This window comes from Hyaena hyaena, unplaced genomic scaffold, assembly GCF_003009895.1.
Source record: "Hyaena hyaena isolate Hyena2069 unplaced genomic scaffold, ASM300989v1 scaffold_28, whole genome shotgun sequence".
NCBI lineage: Eukaryota > Metazoa > Chordata > Mammalia > Carnivora > Hyaenidae > Hyaena > Hyaena hyaena.
The window spans coordinates 353,114-377,617 of NW_024080660.1; the positions used below are offsets into that span (position 1 = coordinate 353,114).

General features: G+C 39.4%; 1 protein-coding gene across 2 annotated transcripts in view; it reads left to right on the plus strand.

Annotated features, from left to right (window-relative positions):
- Positions 1-24,504, plus strand: part of NR5A2 (nuclear receptor subfamily 5 group A member 2) — a 132,674-nt gene that overhangs the window by 17,032 nt on the left and 91,138 nt on the right. For both annotated transcript variants that reach the window (XM_039227584.1, XM_039227585.1), the window contains 2 exons: positions 316-457; positions 2,735-3,381. In XM_039227584.1, coding sequence (XP_039083515.1) covers positions 316-457; positions 2,735-3,381 — 789 coding nt within the window. The remainder of the gene's footprint in view (positions 1-315; positions 458-2,734; positions 3,382-24,504) is intronic.

Genomic DNA, 24,504 nt, shown 5'->3' on the forward strand with positions numbered 1-24,504 from the left:
AACAGATTTTTTAAAATTACTGGTCGGTATAGAATATATTTTTCTCTTGTCTGTTGAGACAAAATGAAGTATATCCAGATCTTCCCAAGATTTGATGTAATTCTAGGAATATAACTGTAGTGCCAGAAAACTCTCCACTTTGGCCCAGCGCTGTTTTGGAGGATTGATCTTGTTAAAATGTGAAACAAACCACAGAACCACGGAAGGGCTCATTGGTTCAGTGAAAAGATTTATTGGTGATTTCCTTAAAATGAAACAATGGAAGAGACGGGTGTTAGATTTATACTATGCCTCACTATTTTCTCTGTCTTATAGGGTTTTATTAAGCGAACAGTCCAAAATAATAAAAGGTACACATGTATAGAAAACCAGAACTGCCAAATTGATAAAACACAGAGAAAGCGTTGTCCTTACTGTCGATTTCAAAAATGTCTAAGTGTTGGAATGAAGCTAGAAGGTAAGTTTCTTCTAAAGACTACTGCTGCCTGTTAAAACTCTCCAAGGACATAAGATTTAAAATAATGTTGTACTTATAATACGGTAACATCATTTTCCTAGTCTTCTAACACCATGGACAGTAATGTAAGATCTTTTTATGTTTTGAGAGCAGAACAGTCTGAGTCTCATTTAAACACTGGTGAAATCTACTAGGAAAAAATTTAAATATTGGAGTTTCCATCCCCCCCATCCCCACTCTCTCTCTCTCTCTCTCTTTTTAATTTTTAGTTTGGGGAGCAGATGCACTTGACACTAAAGAGGCCAGGTGAGATGAAAACAGGACTATTATTCAAATGAGAACAAGTTTTAAAATTTGCAAAAGCTAAAAAAATTGTAAGTTTTCAAATCAGGATAACTTAGTAAAAGTCTAATTTTAATCTTTTAAATTGTTTAATTGTCATAATTGTTACTATTAATATCATGACTCCTGAGCAAAAGTTAAGGCCTTTAACTGTGAAATGCAGGTGCTCATACAGAGTGTCATTTTTGATAGTGTAGGAAAGCACATTCCCTTATTTTTTTGTAAGATAATGATGAAGCCTGCAAAATAAAGGTGGAAAGTAGGAAACGTGAAAAAATGATGAACTATTAAATCAGTAGAATTGGTTTGACAGGAACAAGAGAGTGGCTCCCCAAAAACCATGTTAAAGTTTGTCAAAAGCGTAGAAGCTGGTACATACAATGTACAGATTGGCAAGGAGTAAAGTTAATGTGTGACCACTGTAAATAATTTGTAGCTCGTGGACTCTTATGGTGTGTTGCTGTTTTCAGTCTTCAGCCTACTGACTTTGCACAGATTAACTATAGTGCAAAGAAAGTGATACTAACGCATGTCGGTCACTGTTCTGTTCCAGATACACGAATGCATTTTATTTGATCAGTGAGGCACAGGCTACTTATGTTTGGAGTGTTTCTGTTATGTGGCGCTCACACTTGATAGAAATATTCCAAAGATTTCAAATAAATCTTCTGAATTGCTAATAGATTCCTTCCCAATAGAAGTAGCCACTCTGGTTATCAAGAGAACTGTTAGCTCTATATTGTTTTTCAGAAGATACTGAGAAAAAGATCGAGAAAGAAATGCTCACCAATTTCTTTATTACCAATCACTTTATTATTTTCCAGACAGCAAAATATTGTGGGGGATGTTTACTCTAGTGAGACTCAAAAGATATAATGTCAAAAATGAAATGGTGTGATTTCATATGATACCATTTGATTTCTTCTTTTTTTAATGAAAGGAGAAAGTTGCATTTCTTTACCTTAAAAAGTGTGCTTTATTAACTGTAAGTTACTTGTGGGGGCATAGCTCTACTTCCTTAACAGTGATGTGAAACAGTTGAATATTCAATAAATTATCACCCAGATGAAAAACTATTATCTTGTGCAATATTCTGGATACCTCTCATTCACAATAAATTTTTAATGCTATACTAATCCTAAGACAAAAGGCTCAAAAACTTAACCTCCAGCAATTTCAACATGTCAGAAGCTGTCAGAGGTCGCTGGTTGCTGTCTAATTGCCATTGGCCACTATGGGCTTGGAGAGAACTGCTAAACTCACTTATTAGACATGGTCCCAAACTCCACACAGCACTATGATGGTGGACAGTCCTGACAGCTTCTGAAATGCAGTTGCTTTAATTATGTCCAGTTCGGCTTAAATTAAAAACAATAACTGGAGGTTATCTGATGTGTGCTCATCAAATCCAGGTGAAACAGATTTTCCAGGAAGAGCACGTACCCAATCCTTTTGCAGCAAATTAGTCAAAATGGCTTTGAGGGAGGAAGATGTTCTAAGGGAAGATATTCACAATTTAATCCAGAGATGGGTTATTTGTTTTTTTTAGTTTTTCCTCTTAGCAGTTTGGGTTTCTGCAAAGAGAATTCTGACATAACAGGCATAATAGAAACTAATGCTCTTTCTTAGCAATCTGAAGTATCCCCTGTGTTTAGCAAAGATTATGAAATCTTTTTGGTCCACCAAAGGGTTAATAGTAATAGGTCCCTATGTATCCAACATATTTTTTTGATGACAAACACTTAGAGGAGAGGATTCATAAATAAGGAGGACATGGTTTTGAGGGAAGAATCTTTGTGAGGCATGATGTGAAAACCACCACACATATAACACTTCTGAACAATTTCCAGCATTTCTAGGTATCTGGATGTCTAGAGAATGCTAATAATTTCCATCTTATTTATACCCTTACTCCTTTTTTTAATTTCCCCTCAGCGGTAAGGGCCGACCGAATGCGCGGAGGAAGGAATAAATTTGGGCCGATGTACAAGAGAGACAGGGCCCTAAAGCAACAGAAAAAAGCCCTCATCCGAGCCAATGGACTTAAGCTAGAAGCCATGTCTCAGGTGATCCAAGCAATGCCCTCTGAGCTCACCATCTCTTCTGCAATTCAGAACATCCATTCTGCCTCCAAAGGCCTACCTCTGAACCACGCTGCCTTGCCTCCCACAGACTATGACAGAAGTCCCTTTGTAACTTCCCCCATTAGCATGACAATGCCACCTCATGGCAGCCTGCAGGGTTACCAAACATACAGTCACTTTCCTAGTCGGGCCATCAAGTCTGAGTATCCAGACCCCTACACCAGCTCACCGGAGTCAATCATGGGCTATTCCTATATGGATAGTTACCAGACAAGCTCCCCGGCAAGCATCCCACATCTGATTCTGGAACTTCTGAAGTGTGAGCCAGATGAGCCTCAAGTCCAGGCCAAAATCATGGCCTATTTGCAGCAAGAGCAAGCTAACCGAAGCAAGCATGAAAAGCTGAGCACGTTTGGGCTTATGTGCAAAATGGCTGATCAAACGCTCTTCTCCATTGTTGAGTGGGCCAGGAGTAGTATCTTCTTCAGAGAACTTAAGGTATGTCATTAGATATTACAGATTACACCCCTTTCAAGAGAGACCTAACTCTGTTCCCAATTAATATATTCGTGGTACTGAAAATACGTTTTCCTTACTTTTCTTCTTTGTATGATTTACAGTAGAAGAATCGTATGACCTTGATTTCAGGACTATCACAGTTGAAGTTTATGGGGCTTTTATTCTATGTAGTTCTTAGTTTAGGGGATGGCATTTGATGTAATCTATGGGAAATTTGTTTTTTGTTTTGTTTTGTTTTGTTTTTTTCCTGAATAGTAGAATGTCTTTACTTAATTCCAATTCAGATGGTTTATGGCTAGAAAATTTAAATCCATATGAACCAGCACCTAGTGAACTTCTTAAAAATTGTCAAGTAAAAAGCTATCATGTATTGATGCCAATTTAAAAGAAAACAATATCAACATTTAGTTGTGTTTATACCCTAAAGAGTGAAAATGGTACCACTGGTTAGTAGTATCAAATGGGTATTTACTACATGTTTACCTTGACATTAGGTTGGTAAAGCCTTTGTTTTTGGAGCAGATTCCAATAGGATGTTTACTGTCATTGGATGGGGACTGGGCAAATGGTGAGTGCTAGTCTACTTGGCTCAGGTTTTCCTTCTCATAATCTATGCCTGTCTTTGATTTTAATGGATTGCTACATTGTAAACACAGTACTTGTTTGTATAAGGATCTCTGTTTAACTACATAATTATTTTATTTCCTGAAACTTAAGACTGAATTAATATGGGAAAGTGCTATAGAAGTTTGGAATCTAAGAGTACCTACCAGAGCACACATGGTAGTCGGTGGTTTCATTCTGTGTTCTAAGAACAAAAGTGATTCCTGGGTTTTTCTCAGTCTATCTGTTACAAAATCAATTTCTTCCTTTTACTGTCATGGGAGTAGACGTGGCTGCTAGATATCTGTGGCTTCTGATCACCGAGGACATTTTGGAGTGGATTTAAAACTCTTTGGGAGAAGAACGGTACAAAGGAGACCTTTAATGTAAACGGTGGCCGTTAAAAACTGTCTGTGTAAACAGACTAGGGAATATGGAAGCTGTGTGCAGATGGAAGATAGTGTTTTTCATAGCAGATGTCTTAAGCACTGCGATTTGTAGAGGAAAACAAAAAAGTTATCGGAACAGATCCAAATAACTTGGTAGAATACTACCACCATGCTGTTAAGATTGTCCACATACCCAGCTCTTTACTCTCTTTTTTATTTTGCCATTTAAAGATGGCTTGAAGGTGGAGATAGATAATAGGCTGCAGAAACAACAAGACGAAAGCATTGAGTTAGCTCAGGCCAGATGTTTTCTGAGTACGTAACCAGTTTGTGATAAAGTGTTTTTCATTAAAAACGAAAATAAACAAAGGAAACTTCCTGGTGTTCTTACATTCACAACTTTGTCCTTAAGTCGAAAGGTAGAGTGTTTGAAATGAAAATGAAAATGACAATTTTAGGTACTACTGCAAGTCTAAGAAATGTAAAAGCGAGGAGAGCAGAACTGACTTTTGCAGGCAGATGGACTCCCTCTGGGTTATAGCTTTGCTACATGGTAACTATGTCTTGGCAGGCATGATGTCAGTCTCAGCCTTAGTTTTGTCATCTGTAAGATTGTACATGTGCTGTTTATGGTGCAAGGGGTATGGAGGGAATGACAATATTTTCACTGAAGGGGTTTTGCAAGGAATAAGTGAGACTATATGGGCAAAATACTTAGTCCTGGGAGCCTGGCATATTTTATACTCAAGAAGTTAGTAGTGGAATTTTAAAATTGTTATTATTGTGGTTTTATGATGAGTGTGTGGAGGCTTTACATAAAATACTGTCTCATATTCAGCATGAAAACATGCATTTGTGCTTTCTTTCTAATTTGACATTGGGAAACAATGTTACCACATATGTTAGAAAGTAGTATAATTATATAATGCACAGTCATAACTACTACTAATTAAAGATGCCATATTTGCCAGACCATAAGTTGGGTGTAAGATGAATACAAAGTTGAGTAAGATAAAATAGTTCTTCTCAAAGATTTTATGATAAGCAGTGTCATAAATGTCTATTAAAAAAAGAAAGGCCGCTGAAGTTGTAGTTCCCATATCCCCAGGGAAAGAAATCCTGCATGCATTGACATGTCAGAAAGGAAACATTATGAAGGGAATATGGCCAGCTATTGCTAGGACCTGCAGAGTGCTAGGAAAGCACTCTTCCTCTACAAATTTCTCTTTTCCTTGGCTTGCAGCTAAATTCTACAAGATTCTTTTATAGGATGTGAAGTTTCATATTTGGATAAAATATAAATACCTTTGGGAATGGAGTTATATTAAAGCATCATCAGTCATTTATACTGTTGTTTAGTGCCCTTATCAATCTTTCATGAGGAGTTGCTTTGAAAAAACGAAAGGGCAAGAAAGTACAAACATTGGTGGGGATGCCCCCAGGAAAACAGGTAGGAAGCGCCCCCAGGAAAGGAAGACAAACTTGACCCATTTTCCGGTTTGCCTTGGGCTGATGTGGAAAAGTGACTTAATAGAAGTATTTTTCAGAGAACAAAAAGTAGAATTCAGAATAACTTAGGGGCAGTTTAAATATAGAGTTGGAAAGTAACTAGTCACATTTGGAAGAATTCCTTTTCCTTTCATTTATAAATTTGCTTTGTCACAAATAGAGTAAGTTGTCGGGAGCCCACACTGGAACGTGTGCATGGTGGTGTATTTCTCCAGGGAGGTGGGGAGACACACTTTTTGTTGGTTTGTTTACTTTAAAGTTTATTTATTTATCTTGAGAGAGAGAGTGCAAGAGAGCATGCACAAGTGGGGTAGGGGTGGAGAAGGAGAGATAGAATCCCAAGCAGAGCCCGATGCGGGGCCCAAACCCACAAACTGAGATCATGACCTGAGCTGAGATCAGGAGTCAGACACTTAACCAACTAAGCCACCCTGGTGCCCCTAGAAATACAAGTTTTTAAGCTATAATCTGTAGTAAGAATGTATTTTACACTGGAACTTGATGTACCAAAATGGGTCTCTCTCTCTCTCTCTCTCGCACACACACACACAAAATGAACCAAAGGTTTCACTAGACATTACACAACCTTCTCCGTGCCATGTACTCTGATATTTTCTATTCTATTCTGCTTTAGTATAATTTACTTCATGTTTTTAAAAATTTCCAGTCATCACCTACTGAACGGATTACATGACCCACTGATGAGGCATGGCCTGCAGTTCAATAAACACTGCTCCAGGGAAGATTTTGTGGGCCATCCACTGGGCATTGCCTACCTGGCATTGCTAAGAACAAGTCCTGAAAAAAGCCCCTTTTCCCTGGCATGGCCTCCAAGACGTCCCTGGAACTTATACTTTCCTCTCAAAGATTTTATGATAAGACAGTTTCATAAATACCTATTAAAAAAGAAAGGTCACTGAAGTTGTAGTTTGCAAAGCCCTATCTTCCTGCAAAAGTGGTGATTTTTAAATATCATTTGGGAAGATGAATGCTCCCCTTTAAACCTTTTTCTTGTTAACTTCACAGCAAAGTACCCATCAAGTGATATACTAATAGGGCAGGTTGCTTATATCTCTATGACCCCAAGATGAAAAGTCACTTATTTGTTGTTCCCAGAGAATAATAGGATAATAAGACAATTTTGAAAATGACCTCAGTCTCCCAGGACAAGCTACCCTTTCTACCATGTATAAAAGAAGGGAATACAGATTTCATTTGTTTACTATTTAAGAGAACAGAAAGGCCAGAGGAAATTTGGTGGGTTGTTCTGCTTTTCTACATGTCTACTAGGTGCAAAAATGATATTCTGTTTCCTATTTCAAAATATCATAATGAGAAAAAGGAAATTACAACTCCCAACATCACAGTTAATGACCTAGGACATAAACAGCAACAGAAAAAAAAAAAGAAAAAAGAAAAAAAAAGGGAAAGCTTGTATACTCATAGAAGCTGTGCAGTTCCAGAGCTGAAAGATGATTAGGGAAGAAGGGATGCGGGACACATAAATGAGCTGTTTGGTTTCTCTATGCACCTGTAAGGGACAATTCTAATTCTAATCCAGGATACTGGTGTGAGAAAGGTAAAATTAATATTATAAAACTAGCAGCTTTCAACATAGCACACATGCATCCGAAGATACTCCATGCCTAGAAACCAGATTTTCCAGAGTTTGAAGACATGGTGGAGATCATTTGACCCATCTCCTGCTTTTACGTATGAAGAAACTGAGGCAGGAGTGGAATGTGACTTGCTCAGGATGATGCAGTCAGAACTAGGACTGGCAGATTCAGGTTCACAAAAGCGGTACTTTGTACAGGCCCCCCTCTCCACCCCCAATACACACACACACACACACACACACACACACACACACACAAGTAGACGGTGTAACCTTTGACTCTGAAAACACAGGTCTTTGCCAGTGAAGCTAAAGCAAATCTCTAGGTTATCAGAAGTCCATCACTACCGTCCAATTACTAAATCACTAATAATCAGTGAGACAGATTTTCTCTGAGCCCAGACAACCCCCTGGGAATGAATGAGTCACTTTAGAAAGCTACAATAATTCTTTGAGGCCACTGGGGTATCGTTCAGTAGAGTGGATCTACCAGCTAGCACTTCTGAGCCCTGAAAGCGTGTCCGGAGCATTCTTTAATACCTTATCCTCTCCATATAGTATGCTGTCTGGGAGAATCTGGTTCAGCAACCACATACGGGTGGTGTTTAAGAGTTAAAATGGCTAAATACACTCATCTTGTGTGTTCTACTCGATGCCAGACATATTCAGCATGGGTTACTTTTTACGTATGTTTGTGAAAACATGCAGAAAGAGAATATAAGGTTGTAATCAGGTGATAGATGAGCCACTAATTATAAAAGTATAAGCAGTGTTTTCTGAGGTAATACCTTCAATCCTGTGCACCTTCTAATGTTTAAACTGAATCAGTCTTCTAATGGCTGATACTCTTGACTTTTTTCCTTGTGTTTTTCAAAATTAAGAGCAAATTCCAGACTTCCTCACGCTGCTGAAAGGCCTGTCTTTGTGATTCAAGAAGACTGTACGTTTTCTTTGTTATTTTTCTCTCATCTGGGTCTTAAATATCTCACAAACACAAGAGCAGTGAGAAAATAATTCCCAGTTTGTTGAACAACTAATGAATCTGGAGGATCTATTTGATCTTCTAATGAGACCAGATGTCTTCAGAGGATTCTGGGAATGGATATATAAGAACTTCCCCTCGATGAATGATTCTGATACATGTAGGAATAAAAAAAAAATCTAAATTAATCCTGACTGAAACACATAACTAGCGTTTCTGTGAAAAATAGGTCTTGGAGACTCAGGGAGTTTGTGCCAAAGGAATTCAGCCATGCCGAAGCCAGTTTTTAAGTGCAGTTTTGTCTAAAGGCTAGAGTAGGATTAAAGCTTCCTTTTTCTCTGGTCTACGACAGAAGTTTTTGGAGCAGAGTTTTATTTATTTATTTTGAACATTCTAGATCTTTTTTCCCAAGCCTGTGTTCACCTTTCCTAACCAAATCAGGTTTATACTCTGAGATTTCATTGGATCTGCCCCAATTTTAAGTTATGTTCTTTAGTAAGCTTACTTAGCCCTTTTCTGTATGCATGTGGGGTGGGGGTGGGGAGGGTAGAGAAAGCCCCTGCATAGGGTCTCTCCAGGTTCACCTGCTGTCCAATCCCCGCATCTCCCCCTCAACTGCTCTTACGGCTTCCCAGAGTTACAGTTAGCCACTTCATGCACCTGTCTTTTCATTCTTCTGGATGCCGAGTGGTTACTTCTGGAGGGAGATGATATGCAGGAAACAGACTTCAAAGTGATTCCCACTCAAGAGAAGAGAGTTTATTTTCTATCTGAAGGAGAATGAAAACATTTATCCCCATCTTATTTACTCATCAAAAGATGTCAGAATAAAAGAAATCTGTCCTATGTAGGTGTACAAGGAAATGAGGAAACTAGCTTTTCTTCCACCAGAGGTGGGTATGGAAGTTTTCTTCTGACCTCGTGAATTTGGAGAGAATATTGGAGTTGGCAGGTTTGACTTGATGGTCTCTCAGGTCTTTTCAGGTGTCAGACATCTGCTTCCACGATTTCTTCCAGATAGACCTAGAAGGGAAGCCTCTGCTTTATTTGGTTAATGGTGTTAAGATTTGTATTATTCTAACCTTACTTGCTTATACCTGTGCAACTATAGACATGTCTATTATCAGTTAAGGAATTCATTATTTTAATCTTCTTCATTATCCAGTGGATGAAACCCCCTTCTCAGTCAATACCTATTACCCCTACGGCTGGTTCTTTGGTGGGCAGCTGAAAATGCCCACCTGATTGCAAAAACATGTATTCTTTACCTTCTCTGTTCTTTACAAGGGTGTCATGAGGGGCGCCTGGGTGGCTTAGTCGGTTAAGCGTCTGACTTTCGCTCAGGTCATGATCTCGCGGTTCGTGGGTTCGAGCCCCGCGTCGGGCTCTGTGCTGATTGCCGGCTCGGAGCCTGGAGCCTGTTTCAGTCTGTGACTCCCTCTCTCTCTGACCCTCCCCTGCTCATGCTGTCTCTCTCTCTCTCTCTCCTAGAAATAAATTTTAAAAAAAAAGAAAGTACACCAGGCACCCTGAAACTGCTATATAGGTGCTAGTTCTTTTTATTAAGGTATAACTCATATTCCCTAAACTCACTCTGTAGTATACAGTCAAATATAAATCACTTGCCCAAATTCTCCTGTGCTCCTTCATAGTCAAGGCCTCTCTCTACTCAGTTCCTGTCAATCCCTGATTTGTCCTCAGTTTGTAGTTCCTTTTTTTTTTTTTTTTTTTTTGAAAGAAAGCTCGACACCCAACATGGGGCTCAAACTCATGTACCTTGAAATCAAGACTTGAATGTTCTGTTGACTGAGCCAGCCAGGTGCCTCAGTTTGTAGTCTCTTCTTAAAGTTTATTTATTAATTTATCTTGAGAGAGAGAGAGAGAGAAAATGAATAAGCCAGGGAGAGGCAGAGAGAGAGGGTCGGAGAGGATCTGAATCAGGATCTGTGCTGACAGCTGACAGCCCGATGTCAGCTCAAACTCACAAACCAAGATATGACCTGAACCAACGTCTGATGCTTAACTGACTGAGCCACCCAGGCCCCCTGCACTTACTTTTTAAAAGTATTAACTTTGCTTTATTCTATGAGTATACATTTAGCACTGCAGACTCAATGTAGACTCTAACTTCCTGAAGCTTGGTTTCAATATGGTAGTTTCCATGCAAACATATCCTCCATGGGAAGGCAGGATATTTTGTAGGAGTGTTAATAGTGATGATCATAGCTTCATACGGGGTTTGCTTGTTCACACACCGATAAGCTTCCTGTTCCTATTAATCTGTTTGTTATCTACTAGAATCATGGGGAGAGCATGAGAATACCCAACCACACCCAAGAAATTCATGTTTCACTGGCTTGGCCATTGTCAGGTGTCTGAAAATGAACAATGAGAATAGGAAGAAGGTCAACATTTTCCTAGCTGTGCTCAAGGTCATATGTTGAAGGGGAAGAGAAGTCCCTTTTATTGGGTGCTCATTATTTGCCTGCTATAGTACTGGGTGCTTTCAGGCCATTTTCTGGTTTGATCCTTAGAAAGCCCTCTGAAGTGAGCGTAGTATAAAGGTCTCCCTTTGGTGAGAGAGTCTGAGTAAAGACTTGGACCGTTGCCATCACATAACATGTTCTTTCCAGAGGATATACCCATCCGTCCTTTCTCATTCTTGCGGTCATAATGGCCCACAGAGACACTAAGTTAATTGATTAGTAAAAATTTGCCACTTTTTTTTTTTTAACCAACTGATCCTTTCAGTCAACTACTCTGTTAGTACCAGCAAAATTAACCAAGGTATTTGGATCAGTTTGGTTTTGAGGCATCAGGGATGAGAAAGATGGGGAAAAAACAAAGACATGGGAAAAACCTTGGGGAGGTAGTTTACCTCCAAGGTGTGCAGTAACATTAACAGGTGAGATCGCGTTTAGAGAAGACTTAAGGTCACTGTAAAACACTTCCAATTTTCCTTGACTGCAGAGTTTGTACAATGGATGAGAATAATAGCTGCCATTTGTTGAGCTTTACTATGTGTCAGACAATTGTTACACTTTACATTGTAAAGAGTGATAACACTTTACGTGTGTTATCTCATTTAACAGTAATTAATCCCTGTGCAGTAGGCATTGTTATTCCCTGTGTGCAGATGATACTAAGACCTGGAGACATCTACTGACTTGCCCCAAGTCACAGAATTAATAGTAGTGATGCTGTCATGAAAACAAAATGTATATGGAAGTCTTTGGTAAACTGTAAAGTACTTTATAATCGTTGCCATTATCACTGTGCCTGTATCTGTATGCCACATTATAATAGGTCTGAAAGGACATCTGTTACCCTTAACCTACTTTATCTTAAACTGGCCCAAGGATATGTAAATTCTGTCTTTTTTTTTAATTAGAAGAGGACATTGTAGGAATGGAAAGTATTGAACAGTTCAGTAAGTTAGCATCAGAAAGGGGTCATGGTTGCCCTTGGTTGAAGAGTCCTACTCCAGAGCCTCTGAGCCCTCCTGTGTGAAACCCGACTGTAATTGGAGGGAACGGAGAATGAAGCAGGGACAGGCTAGAACAGTGTTTGTGCTTCCAGTGTGGGAACACCTGGTGGGCTTTCCCCACTTCCGAGTGCCTCCATTGTTCCAGCTCCTGCTGCATAATTACTAGAAGCAGTTTGGTTAGTTTGTCTGCTGAGGAGCAGTTGCCTGCCTGTTTGCGGAGAATAATGATGGTCCCTGCTTACTGCATTACTTGAACTCGCCCAGCACGGCACACAAATTGCTCACAGATCTTATGGAAAGTCTGTCCGTGTTAGCTCCTTGGTGTTGGGGAGGTGGAGCTCCCTTAGTCCCTGAGGCCCCTGAATCCGTCTCTGCACGCCATATCTGCTGTCCTACAAAAGTCAGGTAACGGATTAAAAAACTCTGAAAACATGACTCATGTGTGACACCCCTTAACACACTTTTGAAGGGCTTTGCCCTCTGAACTTATGAGGTAAAATAGGTCTTTTTATTTTCCAAGATAAGTGAAGAATGACTTTGCTCTGACTTATTCTTCTACAGCTTGAGAAGTAGATCATACAAATCTTTGAGGGCTCAACATCCATTTGCAGAATGACTGCATAGACATTGGGTCTTTAAGCTATTCTTCACTTTAAAGACATTAATCTCTAACCCAAGAACACCACCCACACTCAAGAACAACGACCCACACTGCATCACTGATTCCAGCAGCTGGGTCATTCTTAAATGACTGATACATGAAACCTACTTCCGGCTGCACTTCTGTGTTCTCCGTGCACCAGGCCAAGCACAGGCAGCCAGTGGCCTGGTGCCTGGCCGCCATCTTCAGAGACACTCTTATCTTCTGTGTCAATTTCTTCATTCCCCACTGCCCTCCATGTCTACCTTTCCTTTTCGCTCTGTCCAGACTGCCTTTCTTTTTCTTACTCCACTTTACTGCCTTCCCCTTATGCATCTGCGTTCTCAAAGGCATTTGCCTACATTACTGTAGACCCCGCCCCTCATCCGCAGGGGATAAGACCTCCAGTGGATGTCCGAAACTGCATAGTACTGAACCCCAAATATACTATTTTTTTCCTACATATACAAACCTATGCTACAGTTTAATTTATAAATTAGGCACAGTAAGAGATTAATAACAACTAATAGTAAAAGAACAATTATAACAATATACTGTTATATGAATGTCGTCTCTCTCATAATCTCTTATTGTATTTCACTCACCATTCCCGTGATGATGTGCCTGATAAAATGCCTACATGATGATATGAAGTGAGGAGAATGACAGGCACTGGGACACGGTTGACACTGGGGTAAGTGAAACCGTCGTGAAGGAGGGATGGCTGTACTTTGTACAGCGCAGTAGTTCAGGGGCCACATGGTTGCCTCCTCGGCTGTAAGTGCATTCTCCCCTCAGGTGAAATGTGGAGCAGGGAGGGCAACCTGAGGTCTGTAGGTCCAAGGAGGGATAGAGAAAGCAAGAAAAATAGCTGGGTAGATAGGCCCTAGGGATGGGGTGTATTCAATGATAGTAGATAGAACTTGCACGCTGCAAGGTGACCCCCTCACATTGGTATTTTCTATTGAGGGTAGCGGGTCAGCTCTAAAGGTCAAAAGAGAATACTATGGCTGCAGGCTCAGCAAAGGGAATATGTACGAACTCCCTGTATCTCTCATACTCCTTCCGGTTTCCGGTAGTAATGACGGTTTCTGTGCATGGCGAGGCCGTTCTATTTCAGGTGTTTTAGCCACATCTCCATATAGTCCCACAGATGGTTACCAACGTTTCCCTCACTTTTAACTTTCTCTTGGAATTCAACTTCAATTGCCATGTTGTTGACCTACCACGACCAAGTCTTTGACTTTTTCATGTATGGTGTACTCTGAAGGAATAGCCAAAAACTTTGAGGAGAAATAAGTGCAATCTGAAGTAGATAGGCCTCTTGGGCACGACTGCTGTTCACTTCTCAGAAAACTAAAAGAAAACCACATTATCTTGAATATTTAGAAATGCCCCTAGGATTACACAACGTTCAGGATTAACTTTACAACCAAACTTGATCTGACTTCTAATTCTGTAAGAATGCTTTTTCTTTACGTGACAGATAGAATAATTGGCCAATAGGTCCAAAGTCTGCCCTTCATTGTGCAATGAGAGCATTGCAAAGGCAGAATGTAACCTCACACCGGTGCCTTTAAAGGCACCCGGCCTCTGTCTTTCATTTTGGGAGAATGAATGTAACTCGCCTTTCATCAATGGTTCATAGTGTTGGTTTTTAAAGTCTACAGCAAGACCACCTCCTATGAATTGACTATCACATTTCTAAATACCCTGTTTACAGAATATTTTACCTGGAAGAGCAGTATAATTATTTCATTTAAATTAAAAGCATATTTTTATGGGAATGAAACACAGTAAAAACCCAGGATACATGTTGAATTAATGCACTCAAGACTTAGAGGGAGACAGACTCCTCAGTGGTAAAGGCAACACATGTACACATATAATGTTGCTTTTAAGGAACATTAAATATACATTCTTGGTAATCTGACAGTTCTCAAAATGATGTTTTAAATGATTTCCTAATTCGTGTTACTGATTTTATACAGACACACCCACATTCATTTGCTAGAAAATAATTACAGGCACCCAAGTAGTTCTCTCTGGCAGATCTTGTGTGTATATATCAGGGTTTTGAGGGCATATCCTGTTTTCAGGCTTGTTCTCTGAAATGTTGGCTCATTCTAAGGCCCGTTGTTTTATTTTGACCACTATATCCTGCCTACCCTAAAATCACCACAAATGCTTCTTTACCACACACATCTGATCATCACAGTTGTTTTTTTTTTTTTTTTTATCTAAAGTCGCAATGAATAAGAGGCTTTGCTTGTTGCCCAATTTAAAAAAAAAAAACAACAACTTTATACTACATTTCCCCTTGTAAAATAATGATATGGATTAGTGTTTTTGCAGAAGTGTTGGCGATAGAAATCTTCAAAAGTTTTCCTTTGGGTGATGAAAAGCTGTTATGTTATTTTGACTAGCTAATCAAATGTAATTGGGTAGCTTGAAGTGCCTGAGATTTTCCTTGTGTAGTTATCAAAGTGGGAAATGTAACTCGGGGAGCTGATGAAAGGCATCTCTCATGGTATTCTTTCAATTATAGATCTTACAGAGTGAATGAAAGAACAGGTCTGCTGCTAAAAACTCAGAAGCCTGAAATGCCCCTTAATGTTAACTGCTGCATTAGCTAGTTAACACGTTATTATATATTTTAATTGATTCTTGCTCCAGCTTTGGAGAAAAAAATATTCTGGATCCATTTGGCAAGTAAATTGGGGGGTGGGGGAGGTGGAAATGCTTGGGCACAAAAACATTGCTGTTTACATTAGGTTCAAAAAAATCCTGTCAGATATTAACAGTGAAAACAATAGAACTGGTTCACTTTTATGGGGAATAACTTGCTTTATTTTTTTAAAAATGTTAACATTTATTTATTTTTGGGTGAGAGAGAGAGAGACAGAAAGAGAGAGTGAGCGCATAAGCAAGGGAGGGGCAGAGAGAGAAAGAGACACAAAATCCGAAGCAGGCTCCAGGCTCCGAGATGTCAGCACAGAGCGTGACATGGGGCTCAAACCCACAAACTGTGAGATCATGACCTGAGCCAAAGTCAGATGCTTAACTGACTGAGCCACCCAGGTGCCCCGGGAATAACTTGCTTTAAAAGCATTCATATTTTGCACTTCTGTATTGGGATTCGTAGTTATGAGTGTTTTGAAAGAGTCTTATTTGACCATTGAGAATTACTTTTATGGTTTTATCAATGAAATGTTGCAATCTTGAAAACGTAACCTCATTGCAGTCATATATTTGGAGGGGTACAACTGAAGTTGTAGCTTTAGAAACCATCAACACACAGTATGCCTGCATTTCACCAGGTTATAAGCATTTTCCTTTAGGGTTGAGTCACACTCTCAAGCTTCTGGCATGAATAATTTGTTGTGATGTAGGGTTAGGTTAGGTTCAGGGTTTTTTTGTTTTGTTGTGTTTAAAAAAATTCTTTAATGTTTGCAGAGAGGGAGACACAGGATCCAAAGCAGGCTGTACGCTCTGAGCTGTCAGCACAGAGCCTGACATGGGGCTTGAACTCATGAACTGTGAGATCATGACCTGAGCCGAAGTCGGTGCTCAACCGACTGAGCCACCCAGGTGCCCCCGGTCAGATTCAGGTTTTATACATTTATTAATTCACTTGTTCACTAGCTCATTTGTCAAATGTTTAGTGAGCTCCTACTGTGTGTCTGTCTCTATGCTAAATTGCTAGAGATAAAAACAAAAAGCAGTTTTGTTACACGTTAAGCCCTCCAGGACACTTTTCTCAGTTAAAATAGAACTCCCTGGCATTGATGCAGCACTAAAATGCAGTGGCAAACCCTAACCTGGAAATCTTATGCAAGTACTTATGATGGGCATGCAAATGACCCTGACTTTGCTTATACCAGTGTTTAAGCTTACAATTGAACTGAAAAATGCAATTTAATTCTCATAGACAGCAAGCCGACCCTTGAGAAAGATGGCCTTAGTCCAAATAATGACTGAAATGGAGGGAGATTTGCCCACGATGTATAGTGCAGGCTCTTTGGAGGGCACCTAACCCAGCATGGGGGAGTGGGAGGGGGAGGTAATATCTGAGGAGGGTCTTGGAGGATGAGCAGGAGTTGTGAAGCCAGAGGAGCAAGTGGGAATGAGGGGAGTCCGGGAGGCATTGCAAGCAGAGAACAGCTTGTACAAAATCAGAGGTGTTGGCATTATGCCTCTGGAGAGCTGTGAATAGTTCCTATAGCTGAGGGTTGAGTGTGCAGGGAAGTGTCAAGGGGTATAGTTAGGTGAGCAAGGGCACTTAAATAATGTCCTTATGTATGGATTTTATTCAAATCAAAGGTAAGCCACCAGAGGAACTTAAATACAGGAGACCCAGAGGTATTGGAAATCTACCACAGTAACTGTTCGACAGTGCGTATACTGTGTTATTTTATGATTTGGGTTTTGGTAAAGATTTCCTTTGCCTCCCAGCATTTAGTTGATAGTGCATTTCAACATAGTTTTTCTATATATATATATAGCTTAAATTTTGTTGTTGTAAGGAAGGTATATGGCTGATATCTTTTACATAATTATGTTCGTTATTCTTTCAAGCAGGCCTTTTCCCTCTAGGTAAATTTCAGTTATTGGTGATAACTTGGTCCATGTTTTGTGTTTAACTTAAATAAACATGATGTTTTAATGTTTCTTGAGAGTGATAGCAAGCGGAAGGGAGGCAGGAAGAGAGAGAGACCAATCCCAAGCAGGTTCTGTGCTATCAGCATGGAGCCCAACAAGCGGCTTAAACCCACAAACCGTGAGATCATGACCTGCTCCTAAATCAAGAGTTGGATGCTCATTTATTGACTAAGACACCCAGGTGACCCAGTATAACAGATTCTTTGACCACGATGGTTTAAAAAAAATTTTAACCTCAAAATGTTCTCTTGCTGTTTATGTCTTAGTCATGTATTTAATGACATCAAATCAGCCTTTTGGTTTATATACATATTGAAGGGGGGGCAGTCTACCAAGTGTACCTAAAGTGGTCACATATGAGCAAATTACTTGTGCCTAGGTCCTCCCTCCCACCTGATGAATTATTCCTTCCACCATTCAACATAAATACCCACTATGTGCCAAGTCGTAGTCTAGACCAGGGGATAGTGTAGTAAACAAGATCCAAGGGGTATCACTTTTATTAGTGCTCACATTCTTATAGGAGGGAAGCAGACTATAAGCCAATGAAAATAATGAGAACTGATAGGGGTGCCTGTGTGGCTCAGTCGGCTAAGCATCCGACTTCAGCTCAGGTCATGATCTCACAGTTCATGGGTTTGAGCCCCGTGTCAGGCTCTGTGCTGACAGCTAGCTCAGAGCCTGGAGCCTGTCTTCTGATTCTGTATCTCCCTCTCTCTCTGACCCTCCCCTGCTCACGCTGTCTCTCTCTCTCTCTCAAAAATAAATAAAAACATTAAAAAAAATAATGAGAACTGATAACATAAAAGAATAAGTAGGATATAGGGAGGGAGGGAGCTCTTCAAATCAGAGAAGTGGTATGAAGAGCTGATACCTGAGCTAAAAGCTCAATAGTAGGAAAGAACTAGGCTTTCCAAACCTGAAGATACAGAAGCGCAGGTATAGGAACAGCAAGTGCAAAAGCCCCGAGGTAGAAACTAGCTTGGTGTTTTCAAGAAACATGAGGAAAGCTAAGGACGGCAGAAATCAGTGATTGAGGGGGAAAAGTGGTTCTCGATAAGTCAAAGAATTTGACGTGGTCCAGCTCATGTAGGACTTAGACTCCATCCGATCCTCGTTATAAAAATGTTGCTCTGGCTACAGGTTGGAAATGGGTTGAAAGGAAGTAGGAGATGCAGCAAGCCAGGAGGGATATTGTGGTAGCTTAGCTCAGGGCATGACAGTGGAGATGGGAGAAGCGGATTGAAATAAGGCTCACAGAGTGCTAAAAAGGGCTTTGAGAGAAAAAGATGAGACAAGAAGACTTAGGTTTTTGGCTTATGCCATTGTGAGCCATTTATTGAGAAGGGGAACATAGAATCACTAGTAACTAGGACTGCAGATTTTTTAAAAAGCTTCTGAACACATAGTTTCTGATCCCTATTTTTATTTAAGAGAACACCCCATTTAGGTAAAAATTCAAGCTCTTCTCAAAGGCAAGGATTCTCTACAATCTTCTGCAGTCTATGTCAGAGTTTAACAGCAGCCATGACATTGTTTTATATGCATCTTAAATCCTTTGTGCAGCTATGTGTCCCTCCCTCTGGGTCTGTCAATACAGTCAAAAGCACGAGGTTACCTCCACTGGATCCTGACCTTTTATTTAATTGCTTGTTGAGTAGCTGCTTCCTGAAAACCTAAAAGTATTCTGTCATTAAGGGATCCAAACTTGTTTCAGGAATTAAGACAGAAGAATCTCCTTAAGACTGGATCCCTATGCTGACTAAAGTGACCAGGTTGCAAATCCTATCGATCTAAGAGGCGCACAGGGAAATTAATGGCCAAGAACATATGGTGCCTGCCCCACATGACATTTTTTTTTGTTGTAAGATTGGCTCCGAGCTGAAGGAAGAGGGGAACTTTGGACCCCTTGTTTGTTTGTTTTAAGTTTATTTATTTATTTTGAGAGAGAGAGCGAGAAACAGAGAGCCAGAGAGAGAGAGAGAGCTTGCCAGCACCAGTATGAGCAGGGGAGGGGCAGAGAGAGGGGGAGACAGAACTCCAAGCAGGCTCTGTGCTGACAGTGGAAACCAATATCCTGATGCTTAACCTACTGAGCCACCCGTGTGCCCTGGACCCCTTGATTTAAAGGTGTAGAATACTACCTTTAAAAGTATTTTTCAGGATGTCTGGGTGGCTCAGTGGGTTAAGCAGCAACTTTGGCTCAGGTTGTGATCTCGCAGTTTGTGAGATTGAGCCCCACATCGGGCTCTGTGCTGACAGCTCAGAGCATGGAGCCTGCTTCCAGTTCTGTGTGTGTCTCTCTCTCTGCACCTCCCCAACTTGCACTCTGTCTCTCTCTCTCTCTCTCTCAAAATAAATGAACACTAAAAAAATATTTTTCTTACTTCAATATGGATTCTGTAGAATAATTTGACCCAAAGTTTGAGGTCAGTGCCTGGGCATAGGCCCAGTTTGGTTTCCTCCATAGTTCTTTTTAATAAGGATAAAATTCTTTCTAAGCTTTATCTTTAATCCTTTAGTTCTCTTTGTTCTTTTAAAAACTTTTAGAACTTTCTTTTCTATAGTAACACAGACTATCCAAGCTATGGTCTTTCCGAAGCTTCTGTCCGCCCAACGCAAAGCAGGGGCAGAGTTTGGTTTATAAAACAAATCAGGGATTCACCTACAAAATTATAGATGAGCATGAATATGTCCTACCAGAATAATAACCCTGTTAATAATAATGAGTTTTTTTTTAATCTACTAGAATTCTTCAGTCTCCCCATATTCCAAAAGGCTTTGGTTTCCCACTATTTAGCACCTTACTTACTTTACTTCTAGGCATTGAAAAAAAGTGGTATAATTTTGTCTGATATCTTTGCAGTTGAAAAAACTTCTGGCCAGTTCACATATTAGCCCGAGTCAGGGGTCACTTGCAGCAGAGATAGAGCTCAGCTTTGTGGGTCCTGGAGCTTATACAGTTTAGGAAGCTCTTGATGAAAAAGAATGTAAAAATATCTTCTCTTTTGCACATTTTACAAAAACAGAACTTGTGTTTACAAAAACAGACCTTATGTGTACAATTGCTTGGATCCCTGGAGAGCCTAGAAAGTGCCTGGACATGGGATGGTTTCTGAAGCTTAAACTCATTAGTTGCAGGTAAAAGTCTTCTGATTTGCACATGTACACATTTATATGTCCTTCTTTCATACAGCATACGTATGTGAAATCGCCACAATAGACACTTTAAATATTTTATAACTCAGTGTCAGCCATGCTTCAATAAAGCAATACATAAATAAATAGTATCTGGGACTAATAGAGTATATGTTAGTTGAATCAATGAATGAATGAATGGCAGAGCCCTTTTGTGGGACTTTTGCTTTGAAAAATAATGAGAGAAAGAAAGCAGTCTAATGACTTCTGTGAACCAAGAAGTATTTTGTAGTGTCTTATGATTTTTATTTTTAAATAGTCTACAAGTCAAGAATGTCCTTTCAATACAGTGATCAATTAGGAGATTTCATAGACTGTTTTCTGCATAATAACATTTAACAGAAAGTCTGTTCTAAGAATTGGACATACATATAAATAAGTCTGAATTAAAGCTGGTTTAAGTTTCTGGCTTCTGCTCTGTGAGAAGGCACCGTACTTGATGATGTATAGACATGAGCAGTGATGATCATTCAGCAGAGTATCAGTCTTTGCAGGTAGGCTCTCGAGTAAAGGGGAGAATTCTGGAAGAATTTGTAGGGAACAATCGAAACATGTTGGCATTCTTTGTAAGAGAAAGTGAAAACAAATTTGTCTTTTGAAATGAGAACAATACTACCTACTTTTCTTAGATGTACATATCCTTTTATGAGGTGATCTCTTTTGAGTCATTTTCTTTGGTTAAGAGTTACTTATCCAGGGGCACCTGGGAGGTGGCTCAGTCGCTTAAGCTTCCAACTCTTGGTTTCCACTCAGATCAGGAACTCAACAGTTTCATGAATTCAGGCCCTGCTCTGCACAGGCAGTGTGGAGTCTGCTTAGGATTCTCTCTCTCCCTCTCTCTGTACCCTTCCCCAAATCCCCCTGTGTCTCTCTGTCTTTCCCAAAATAAATGAAATTTAAAAAAAAAAAAAAGAAAAAAAAGAATTGCTTACCCAGATCATTAACTGGTAAGAATTTAGAGATCACTCACATCCTATGTAGAACCACTTTGATTAATGTTCTTTGATTTCTAAACTAAATGTATCCTTCAGAATGCTTTCAGAAAGAGGAACTAACATTCACAAAATACTATTTCACTTGCTTTTGAAGTTTTGGTTTTTCTATAGCTTTGAGCTCTATCCCACTTCACCTAAGGAGGTAGGAAAAAACTCTAATATATCAATAATTAGCTTAGATCTGAAAGCACTTTGCTGCACAGATGTAATAGTTTACAAAGGTTTCTTAAAGAGTATTTATTTAGTTTAAGTGCACCCAAACAAAACATTAGGTAAAAACACATTGAAATGGCCCTTGAACGAACGCCGGTGCCCAAACTCTATTATTCTCTTACATTTGAGTGTAGGGTGAATCCAGTTGTTAAATTATCTCATATTGAGAATCGGTGAATGAATGTCTCCATAATTGCACTCACTTTTCCTGACTCTTTCAGTTCGATCAGTTTTAGAGCAGGGGAGTAAAAAATATTTTTATTCAAAGAGAGCTTTTAAGATTGAATGCTATAATTAAATGCCGATTGTTTTTCTAAATAGACTATTTCAGATAAAAAACTGAATTGTCTCCATTCTAGTGGATTTTAACGTGCTGAAAAGCAGAGCTGATACTCAGTGAGACCATGAGAGCTTGTACCACCTGTGTTACTCAGCATCTCACTACTTGGAGGTAGAGCCAATGATAATATTTAATGGATTTTTCTTCCCTGAAGATCTTAAGTTGATCAATTTAAAAAGAGATGTACAGAAATGATCCACTGTTTGAATTTGTGACTCAAACAGTCTGTGCTGTGGAATAAAGGGCCCCATGGATATGGGATGTTGGTTAGGTTGATACTACATTCTTGTCTTTGAGTGGGAAAGATTTGATGCATTGTTGATGCAGCTGTTTTGAGAAGCAAGTACTTATAGAAGAATAGGATGTAACTCACTTATCAGAAATCAAGGTGAAAGAATAAAAGGAATCTGGAAAAATTAATCTTTCCACTTTTGGATGCTTCTTATCCTAGGAAACCTATTGACTTCAAAGCAGATTTCTAGGTGTGAGCACTTACAGAGACCCTGAATTCGAGACAGCATTTTGGGAAAGAGGGGACTGGAAGGAGGCATTTTTTTTTTAAGTATTATATTTTCTTTTATTCATTAAATATTAAAAGAAATTTTAAAAAAATTTAATCTTTATTTATCCTTGAGAAAGAGAGACAGATGTAAGCAGGGGAGGGACAGAAAGAGAGGGAGACACAGAATCTGAAGCAGGCTCCAGGCTCTGAACTAGTTGTCAGCACAGACCCAACATGGGGCTCCAACCCACGAACCATGAGATCATGACCTGAGCTGAAGTCGGATGCTTAACCAACTGAGCCACCCAGTCACCCCTAAAAGAAATTTTTTTATGTTCATTTATTTTTGAAGGAGAGAGAGACAGAGCATGAGCGGGGGAACAGCAGAGAGAGAGGGAGACACAGAATCTGAGGCAGGCTCCAGGCTCTGAGCTGTCAGCACAGAGCCTGAAGCAGGGCTCGAACTCACAAACTGTGAGGCCATGACCTGAGCTGAAGTCGGATGCTTAACCAACTAAGCTAACCCGGGTGCCCCAATATTATATTTTCTAGCCATATTATGTAGCAATTAGATATCTATTACAATTATATTTCTGCTGATTAATAAATTAATGGTGGGTTAGCTATAATAGCAATTTTGATTTAATAGCAAGGCAAAATTTGAATGATTTGAGAATGGATGATCTATAACATACATGAAAATCTTTTAATCAAAATGCCTGAAGGTCAGATAATATGATTTCATTTAAAATTTGTGGGAAAAATGTTTTATACCCCTCCCCCCATAGAAATCTGTTTTTAGTTAATACGGAAATGGGAGTAAAATATTTTATTGGGTCTAAATATAAGCTTTCATATATTAAAAGAAAAGCTATTTACAGGTAATTTGTTACTAAATAAAATCTTGGAGGAACACTTTAAATTACCAAAAAGGTAAGGTAACAATAAACACAGGAAATATAAATGAATAAAGTGTTCGCAGAGTCATACTGCTCTTTGGACTATAAATAACCCCCCAACTCTGCCACTATTATTAGCATGTATGAACAAAAGAAGATTCCAGAAATAGAAAGGGGAAGAGCATCTCTCAGAGCCTTATATTCCATGGCATAGGAAATGTTTCTAGCAAGCTCATGAATTTAGGGGGTTAATTGATTTTTAAAAAGGACATTTCCATGCTGTCTGTTTGCCAAGGAAATTCTTTTACTGGCATGTTTGTAAAATTGGCAGGCTGATGTTTCCTCTGGGTGACACAAGGTGTGATGAAGAATTTTATCTTTACTTCCTTACTAAAATCAGCACTGATTGCTTGCCTTTTTGTTAACTTATTTGGTTATTATTATTAGATTACATCTACGGTCAATCAGTCGATGCCGTTGAAGTTGACGCATGGTGGTCAGCCCTGGAAAGGCGCCAGGTCTCAGTTTCACTGGGGCCACCAGTAAGCTCTATGACTGTGGTCAAAGCATTTATATATATCCCTGGCCCACAGTTTCCTAACTGATTAATGTAGCAAAAATATATCGAACCCCAATATTCCAGGCATTGTGCTGAGCAATAAATTTACTTTGAGCAACAAAGTAAATAAAAATACCTGGTCCCTGATCACAAGCCACCCATGGCTGCAGGAACAGACTTGTGAATACGTAATCAGAATTTACAAAACATGTATCATAGAGCTGATATGTGTGAGAACATGGGGCAGAGGAACTCTGTCTATGTAAGGAGCACTGGGGAAGCATTTCTATTTTATATTTTAGAACAAAAGGACTCATGTGCATGAATATTATAGATCTACTTCTCATTTCTGATTGTTTCTTAATTTGTTTCATTTTGATAACTAAATTGTGAGTACAATTATTTAAGAACCGATTATGAAATTATAGTTGAAAGGGACAGAAACACAAATTTCATGTACTTTTGTTTAAATTTTAAGTTATTTATTTTTGAGAGAGAGAGAGAGA